This window comes from Astatotilapia calliptera, chromosome 17 (genome assembly GCF_964374335.1).
Source record: "Astatotilapia calliptera chromosome 17, fAstCal68.1, whole genome shotgun sequence".
NCBI lineage: Eukaryota > Metazoa > Chordata > Actinopteri > Cichliformes > Cichlidae > Astatotilapia > Astatotilapia calliptera.
In genome coordinates this window covers 18,900,393-18,910,381 of record NC_137438.1, presented here as the reverse complement: position 1 = coordinate 18,910,381, position 9,989 = coordinate 18,900,393, and the positions used below count along the sequence as shown (strand labels likewise).

Genomic DNA, 9,989 nt, shown 5'->3' with positions numbered 1-9,989 from the left:
TAAAAAAGAGAGACGGAGCAAACTTTAAACTTCAGTCTCAGTGAGATTTAATCAAACACTCGTCTCTATTTTTAACATCTACCTCTGCTGTCAGTGCATCAAGGTGTGCTGCTATTGTAGTTGCAGGCCTATTTTTAGCCTCCATCCAGGCTGGGTTTGTAGTCGTGCCTTTGCAGTGACTCACAGGTCTGTTGGCCTGATTGAGGAAGTCCGCTACTGAGTCCCAACCTCAACACTATAGAGTGACAGACAGACAGGCAGGAAGAGAGACATACAGCTGGTGAGACAGGGAGCGCAAAGAGGGGAAAGGCTGTTTTACTTTGAGAGTTTTAAGGAGAGGATGGACACGAGGCAGAGCAGAGACGACGGATAAATAAAACCACATTTCCTGGGAAAATTTCAATTTTTTGTCTAAAAAAGGAATAATTTTTTAAAAGATATTAAAAAGGACATTTAACCACTTTTTCTCAACATTTTTCTTCGGTTTCCTATCAGGACTTGGATTCTTTGCTGAACACAAAAGAGACTAAAGAGAAGGATATTTTCTACCATCCACCTGAAACAGTGAATACAAACACACCCGTCCTACCTCAGGCTTAGGATTATGGTGGTGCATGGTCCGCGTGGGGATCTGAGACAGGATCAAAATGCTGAAATGTAAAGTTTGCAGTTATTTCTGCTGTCTGCGGTTCACCTCGTTGCTGCTGCTGATGCTGCATCAGGTCAGTCTGACATTCATGATCTGTGTAGAAAAGGAGCACATACATAAGAAGCTTCAAATGTGATATCAACCTCGTGCGATCTGAGTTACTCTTTAGATTAACTTTGATCACTCTGCATGCTCCTGTAGTCCAGGGTCATCTCGGACACAATGCAAACTTTTTTTACTTTTCCAAATATGTAATTTTTTTTTTAGAAATTTAGTAATTATTATATATTTCATGGACTTTTACAAAAATGCAACAAGAAAAGAAACAAAGTGCTTTGTGAACAAGTCTCCACAACTCTGTTTTCAAAAGTGTGCCTAATACAAGATGAGCAAATATTAAATCATGGTTTCTTTCAGTTCTTTAAATTAAACTGCAAAATAAAACTGGCCCTTCTTTTTTTACATTTTAAATACCAAAGCAGTCAGGTGTGAATAAAATTACACGCAATGAGATAAATAAAATGAAATCCATGTGAGATGTTACATAGAGTAGATTCACTGTTTAGCCTAAAAAGATGAAACCAGGTTAATTTATGTTAATGTCAAGCTTTAAGGACCTTGTCATTCTTAGTTAGAAAACTTGAGATATAACAGCAAACTTTGTCTTAAACCAACCAAATATATATACATATACGTATATATTTAGAACAATCTGTATTTTTCATCCTTTTAAGAAAGATTTGTCTTCATGACAAACAAATCTTGGTGTTAGCATCCATCAGGTCACCAGTGAACTATGCATAGTGTTTGATTTGATTAACATTCAACACTTTTCAAAGGCTTTTGACCTGTTCTAAACACCAAAACGGAAATGTTTAATCAAGAAAATTGCCAGAAATGTATGAGACTTTTTTTGAAATGAACCCTTTAAAAATTATAATTTAGACTTTGAGTTCGATACAAACAAAAGTTTGTGCGATACAGTTTGTCTTCTTTGGTGACACCTGTTACTGCAAAGGGAAACCTCATAAAGTGCCATCTCTCTTTGTGTTGCTTTGAGCTCCAACATGTGATGGAGCATTTACACAATCTAAAACATTTTTCTATGTACAAAATGATTTCTTTTTGCACGGTTCACTTCATTAAATATACTTCCATCCACTTTAACCTCCTAAGACCTGAACTCTTCCATGTCATGCATTTTTAATTTCTCTTTGATATTTGGACATATTAGGACCTGATGAATGTAAAAACAAAGAATTACCAGATTTTTTTTTTACCCAATTTTTGTTTCTGAGAAAAATGAGATCCACAATTGAGAACATTTGTTTTAAATTTCGATAGAACAGTGGCGTATAATGTCCTTGTAAGTGGATATCAGGCCCTTGTAAAGCAAAATTTAGTATTTTGGTCTAGACAACCCAAAATGTGATGTCCACATATGTGGACCCGGCGGTTAAAACACTCAAACAAGCGAGTCACTTGTTTGGCGCTAAACCAGGGATGTGATTGCAGAAAAGCAGAGTAGAAACACATGCTCCTGATGAATGCATTTCTAGATTACAGTTCCAAATAATAAATATGTATTTTTTTTTCAGAAGTAAAAAAAATGGGATGTTCTTACTATCATTGCTTCAGTTTCATGTTTCTTTATGTTTGTTCAGTGAAAGAAACACTGAACAGAACATTTTACTTCTAGCCAGTGTCTTCAGGTTTACACTCTGATGATTGTTGGCTGAAACCAAAAACTGCACATCAGCAGGTTTACCCAAGTAGCAGTGAAGGTTTGGCTCCTGTACAGTTTTGCTTGGGCCATATTTGACTTTGACTGACTGCCTAAAATCTCCCAGAGGTTTAACGATGACGTGCCACATATGAGGTGTGCTATGACATGTGGGCCACATTTGGACATGTCATAGCACACATTTTCCAGTGCTTAACTTTTGCAAAATGAAGCCCAGACTAGTCTCACTGTCAGTTATCTGGGTAGGACAGGGTTAATGAGTCTGACCTCACAGTAAGCCAAGGTTTAGCTCACATTAGTGTTTGGGGGCAGTTCAGGCGTTTCTTTATTAATAAAGAATTCCAACTATATCAAAGTATATCAAAGCCGATTGAAGGTTGATTTAACCATAACCTCATGCTGCTACTTCTGTGATTAGTAAGTTACACCAACATTTATACAGTCTCATTTTCCTCGGTCGCACTTCCTTCTCTTCCTGACTGTCGCCTCATTGCCGCATTGTTGTCTCTGAACTCCCTGAACTTCATTATCAGTGACAAATTGTTTTATTTTCTCTTGTGCTGGCCAAAATTTGAGGACAAAAAGCTCAGAAGCAACTATCTCCAACTTTATTATCATAGTACAGAGGAGGTCAGTTCAACAGTCAAACCCAAAACATGATAGAAACGCACAAACATGCAGTCGCAGCTCTTTAAATAGCACAGCTGAATAACTGTCCGTGCGGTGGATACTTCAGAAACTCTGCAGCTCTCAAAGCCTTAAAATCAGCCCTTTTACTAAAATAAACTCTTAATCTTTATACTTCGCAGCAGATGCTGACAGTAGTTGCTAAAAAGCTTGTTGGTTTGATCGGTCAGTTTCTGCCATTTCTGATTGGACCCTCATGAGGTGAACCAAATAAATTTGATTCTATTTTTGCTCATTTTGGGTGACACTTTGATAGCTTTGTGCACCTCAGTCTCATTAATTAATGCTGTTTTGTCAAAGCTGCACTGCTGGTATGACTAAGTCACACACAAAGTTTCCATTGGTGTGTAGCTTGACAGAGTGGGATATTACATTGGTGATAAAGGTGTGTGAATCTCAAAGGTTATTAATGTTGTTGGCCAAGTAGCAACATCTGGGGCCATTAGACAAAATCTGCTGTTCCACTGATGTCTACTTGAGGGTTCAAAAGCAAGTCAGTCCCTATAAACATTTTAAAATGCTCAACTTTAAAGCAGGAATTATGTATAAATACGTTCTCTGTAGCTAATTTAGTCTCTTCATAACAATTGTACAGAATATTTTTATAACTTACCTCTTTACATTGGCTTACAGTTGGCATTGTTGGGGGCCTGGTCTCTTTGACTGCTAAATGGACGGTGGCACAGGTGGCTGGAGCTGCTAGCTGTGTGCTAGGCTTCACCTCAGTTAACTGGAGTCACTGAACTGGACCTCTGGACTGTGTTTGTGCTGTTGGAGCGTTGTGGAGCATTTTTAATGACATTATCTGACCACTAATATGGCTGCTGTGAGGTTATTGTACTAACAGACCGTCCAAGATGTCTGAGCTGCAGTTTTGAGGAGTTATATTCTAGGATTTTATTTGGATGTTACAGAGCACTGATTAGCAGGAGTTTGTGTGATGCTCTGATACAGTCTATGGATGCAGCGTGCTAACTAATTTAGCTGGCATTAGCTGATAACTTAGCACTCTTCAAAATGCAACTGGTGGCATCACTGTGTCCATCTGTGATCCTTTCCTAAACCCAGTTGAGCTGTTTTTAGGGTCTGAACCTCAGTGAGTTAAATTGAAAGCCAAAAACAAGTAGGAAAAAACAAACTACAGAACAAGGTATAGAAAGGACTCTAAAAATAGCCGCTCAACTTACACCACCCCCCTTACTTCCCAGCGCCTACTTTGCAGGTCAAACTGGGCTCTTACCTCTCAGTGGTTGGAGCATCAACACCAAAATATGCCCCTATTCATGTGTGAGTCAAAATCAGAAAAATATTTGGAAAGCAGAAAATATTAAAGAAAAATGAAAAAAAAGTTTTTGTTTGCTGATCAAAATTAAGAAGGGTGGGGAAAATTTGGACTCATGATCTGAGTACTACTTACGTTTTGGCTCCTCTGTAGCCAGAACTTCAGAAATTTATCAGAACAATGGGATCAAAGTACAGCAACGCCCAACGTCTTCATTTTGGGAATGAACCTCCTGTAGACTTGAAAGCAGACTATAAAAGTCTGTTGTTTCCTCCCTTATGGAAAACAGGCTGCAGATTCCTGAACGCTCCAGCATCAACATGTCTGTAGAAACTGTTAACCATATTTGGACGATAGGGTGGTATTGGCTAACAGATACAGAGACCTGCTCATTAGTGCTCAGCAACATCCAAAATCAGTTCTCAGAATTTCAGTACGGTGGACCTGAGAGGTCAAATGCACTGCAACTCAAGGCAGAAAAGACAGCATCAGCTCACAAAAGACATCCTCACGAAACACAATGGAGACAGAAGTGACGAGCTAATGGTAAACGGCTAGAAGCGAACATATAATTACAATATTAAACAACTCATCCCATTAAAACACACTTTACCTGCATCCTGTAGCATAGTTTTTTTGTGAGATTTTCTTTTCCTTTATATATATGTGTATATATATATATATATATATATATATATATATATATATATATATATATATATATATATATATATATATATATATATATACATATATATATATATATATATATATATATATATATATATATATACATATATATATATATATATATATATATATATATATATATATATATATATATATACATATATATATATATATATATATATATATATATATATATATATACATATATGCTACAGGATGCAGGTATATACATATATATATATATATATATATATATATATATATATATATATATATATATATATATATATATATATATATATATATATATATATATATATATATATATATATATATATATATATATATATATATATATATATATATATATATATATATATATACATATATATATATATACATATATATAAAGGAAAAGAAAATCTCACAAAAAAACTATGCTACAGGATGCAGGTAAAGTGTGTTTTAATGGGATGAGTTGTTTAATATTGTAATTATATGTTCGCTTCTAGCCGTTTACCATTAGCTCGTCACTTCTGTCTCCATTGTGTTTCGTGAGGATGTCTTTATATATATATATATGTATATATATATATATGTGTGTATATATATATATGTATGTATATATATATATGTATGTATATATATATATGTATGTATATATATATATATGTATGTATATATATATATATATATATATATATATATATATATGTATATATATATACATATGTGTGTGTGTATATATATATATATATGTATATATATGTACATATATAAAATAGTTAAAATTACATTCTGATATTTTGAACAATATCATAATCTTTTCTGACACTGTACGTCATGTTCAGTTATCTGAGAAAAACGTTCCACATTTTTACATGCCAAAATAAAATCAGTTGAACTGGTGTTCTTTCCTACGGTACTTCGTGGGGACCTGCAGTTTTACTCTCAGGGCCACCATGGCTCAAACTTTATAGACTGTTTGATACAATTAACTGCACAGGAGCCATATTATTGGTCAGGTGATTAGAAATGCACCAAAAGGTATGACTCCTGTAAAGCTCTAACAATGAAGTCTTTGAGGACTGACTCACTTTTGAAGCCTCAAGTGGAGAAATGCAGCTTTTGGTTTCCTTGCTCAGGCATTGCATTTTTTTCCCCAGTATTAACTGGTGTACCTTTTGGTCACAAACACCTGGAAAAAAAAACTTATGTTATGCTTTTATTTCTAAAGTTTTCCTCTCAATGTTTCTTCTCACTGATGTCTGATCTCTTCTGTCAGAATGGAAGCAGCGCAGCTCCCGCAGAGGAAAATGTAGCTTCTTCACCATGTAGCATCTCCTTATCTGAATTGGTATCCAGTCTGGACTCCATATCACTGACTGTGAGCACACCTGGACAGAACTGCTCTTTCACTGTGACCTCTCCAGATACAGATGGCATCGAGTGTAGGCAAAAAACAAGAGAAGAGGAGGCGTTGGAGGGTTCAAGCAGAGCACATCATGTAGGAACCGACCAGCTAGGAGTTGAAGCAGGAGGAAACAAGAGCATGAGAGAAGTTTTCACCTGTGTTCTGGATCACCTGGAGCCTGGGACCACCTACCAGCTGCAGGTGCAGTCGAAGACCGATCAGGAGTCTGCAAACATCACCGCGCACACCAGTAAGTCCTGATCCCATCTAGATGTGTCAAAAATGTAAAATATTCAAAAAAGATACATACTGTTGACGGAAATATCAATATTAATGTGCATACTCATTACTTACTTAGAATACTCAGTAATTTTGATTACAAATGCACAATGAATTTATGTTGAACGTGTGACATTTCTGCTACTTCTTGTAGTTTTATTAGGGCAAGACAAATTTTTATTTTATTTGACACGGTGCTAAACACACCATACCTGCACCAGTTCACAGACTTAAACCCCATTCACTATAGTGGAGCTAATACTCTATTGTTTTCTGTTTCATTGCATTGTTTCCATCTCCTCTGCCCTCTCGCGTTTGAAGTGAACCAACAGGACTCGACCTCCATGTCTTTGTGTACCTCAGAGTTAATGTCATGCAGCTTCCCCTCTCTGCAGCTCTGTGATTAGCTACAGGAACCCCTGCCCTGCTGAGAGAGAGTGATAGAGCTGTTAAAGTAAATGCATGTGTGTGTGTTGTGTCTCTACGCTGGCGGGAGTCCAGAACAGAAGTTGGACCCTCAGTGTGTATTTCCATCGTGGGCAGAGCTCAGGGTTCAGCCATTTCCTGCCTCCATTGTTTCTTTGTTCTGTGGGAAGCACTGGGAAAGGGTGTGAAGGTGTGTATAAGTGTGTGTTTGTGTTCATGTGTGTGTTGAGTTTGGGGAAAACTGGGTGTTGCTGCACCCAATCGAGTCCCGACAGTAACCTTCTCAGAAATGCAAAACACTTCTACTGTGGCGTTTGTGATTTCTTATCTTCTGTGGCATGCCGACTGTTACATCCACTGACCTTTAGTGGACTGGTCAAATATTTTTACATCACATGTATTTATTTGGTTGCCAGCTTGGTTGGTTGGTTAGTTTGTTGAAAAATCTAACTATGAACCAGGCAACTGTCTCACGTCTCAAAGAATAATAGAAACTTAGTTTTGAAGATATTTGAAGATATCTTTAGATACAGAACCATCCACCTGTAGCTTACTAGATTATTCAAGCTTTCTTAATCCCGACTTTAGTTTTATATTTAACTAAGTTGTTGCGTGAAGGATCATGTCAGACACCGTGGTCTGAAGTTTGGTCTGTTTTTGGGATCTTCTTCCTGTCACATGAAGACGTTTGTCTGTTTGTCCTCAACATTAACTATTATTGAGAACAGTTTAACGCCCATCCTCCATATTCCTTGTGCAAGTGTTTTTATATTAGTCTTAGATCTGTAGCTAGTCACGAGGTAGGCTAAAACATATCAAATCATTATATAAACTAGCACAACTATACTGACCTTCCAAACATCACTATTTAGTTTTCATCTTTATTTTTGTCCAAATTTATGGCAAAGTTATAGCAGTACTCTACATTTAAGACTTTTTAGAAAGAAAGTCAGAACATGGTATATCCTCTCCAGATAAAAACTAAGTAGCTAATTTCTAACTTGGTTCAGTTAAGTTTTATTTATATACCACCAAGTCATAACAGCGGTTTTGCCAAGGTGCTTTATATTGTAAGATTCTACAATAAAACAGGGAAAACCCCGACCATCAAACTATGCTCAAGCACTTGGTGATAGTGGGAAGGAAAAACTCCCTTTCAATAGGAAGAAACCTCCAGCAGAACCAGGCTCAGGGAGGGGTGGCCATCTGCTGCGGCTGGCTGGGTGTAAGGGGAGGAAGACAGAAGAAAAGTACTAAGAGGTCTTTAAGATAAGACCTCATAGGATGTTTCTAAAACTAAAACCTCATCAGTCCTGCTTGTCATAGAAGTTTGAACATCACACCTTATTATAGCTCCTGGAGAGAAGACACACTGATGATTTTATTGGAGCTGAAACAATTTTTACTCTGTGTTTATTTGATTTGAGAATGTGAACCTGAAAACGATTGACTTCAGACTTAAGCAGCAGATGTATGAATGCTAACAGTTTCTATAAAAAAAGCAACAGTTATCATTTTCTGACATTGATTTTTATCCCATATAGTAACAGAAAATGGTCAAATTTCATAAATCATGTTCAGGCTATTGGAAACAAATACAAGCTCTCTGCTCTGAACTATGGGTGGTGTCGAGGTTTCCTGCGCTTATTTCAGAGAGTTGGTTGGCAACAGAGGAAAAACTTAAATATTTAATGTTGGGTTCAGGTTATGAGAGAGTTCTTAAAGTGTTCATGTATGTCTGCCAGTTACAGAGTAAAGATACTTCTAATCATTTCACAGTGAAGGTCTATGTTGATGCCATGTCTTTACTTCTTTGTAGCCTTTAACCATTAGCATGGTGGCATTTCTTCACAGCAGTTTTAGGAAGAGGGCTGCGACTGGCTGCACGTACAGAACCAGTCCTAAATTCTTCAGACCAGTCGTAGCTTTGTGGGTCAGAAAAGCTTAAACAAAGAACAAAGAAATAACTGTGGATCCTAAACGGCCTCGAGTTGCACCATGTTCACATGTGCTGCGTTACAGCATTGTGTTTGTGTCCACTGATGTTGTGGTTGTCATCTAACCAAAGGGTGTGTTGAGCTCGAACATGGTAGAGCTCCATGTTGTCTGAAACAGTGGGACTGTTCCTTTAAGGTAAATTATATATTTTGAACATGAAGGTCAGTCGGACTGCAGGGAGGTTTCAGCAGGAAAAGGATCCATCGCATCCATCTGTGGCCTTGTCATCAAAGTCTGAACATCGTGGGAGGCCTGCTGACACACACACACACACACACACACACACACACACACACACACACACACACACACACACACACACACACACACACACACACACACACACATGCCTGTTTGAATTTCTCCCACATCGCCTCTCTGCAGCCTCACAGGGTTGTTAAAAAAGTACTCTTGTGTCACCAGCCACTCCAGTCTGAGGTCAAATACAGTCATCACAATCTCCACAAATAAACAGTTAAAGTTTCCGCAATTAGCTTTTCTTTAAAAACAAAAAAACAAAAACGACAGGGGTTGGTGGGAGTAAACAACAAAAATCAGAACAGCCAGCCTAAATGGGCATTTAAACGCTTGCAAGTCTTTGCACTTAATCTTACAAAAGCTGGAACAGGTACAAATGATTAAATGAAATAAGCATGCAAGGCAAAAGGTTAAAGCGGGCTGTAAATTGAATTATTTAGTTTAATGTTTAATTTGCTCTTGTCTCAGAGCCCTCGGCAGTGATTGGCCTGGCGGTGACATCCAGGACCTGCAGCAGTCTAAGCCTTTCCTGGCAGGCCGGAAACGGCAGGACGCAGCGCTT

The 9,989-nt window shown here is 37.4% G+C and overlaps 1 protein-coding gene across 1 annotated transcript in view; it reads left to right on the top strand.

Moving 5' to 3' along the window:
* The first annotated feature begins 292 nt into the window (after positions 1-292).
* The window catches only part of ptprb (protein tyrosine phosphatase receptor type b), a 43,441-nt gene continuing 33,744 nt past the window's right edge, over positions 293-9,989 (top strand). The window contains exons 1-3 of the mRNA XM_026146467.2: positions 293-722; positions 6,338-6,716; positions 9,896-9,989. The exon at positions 9,896-9,989 is cut by the window's right edge and continues 44 nt beyond it. Of these exons, the coding sequence (XP_026002252.2) occupies positions 648-722; positions 6,338-6,716; positions 9,896-9,989 (548 nt within the window). The 5' untranslated portion in view covers positions 293-647. The remainder of the gene's footprint in view (positions 723-6,337; positions 6,717-9,895) is intronic.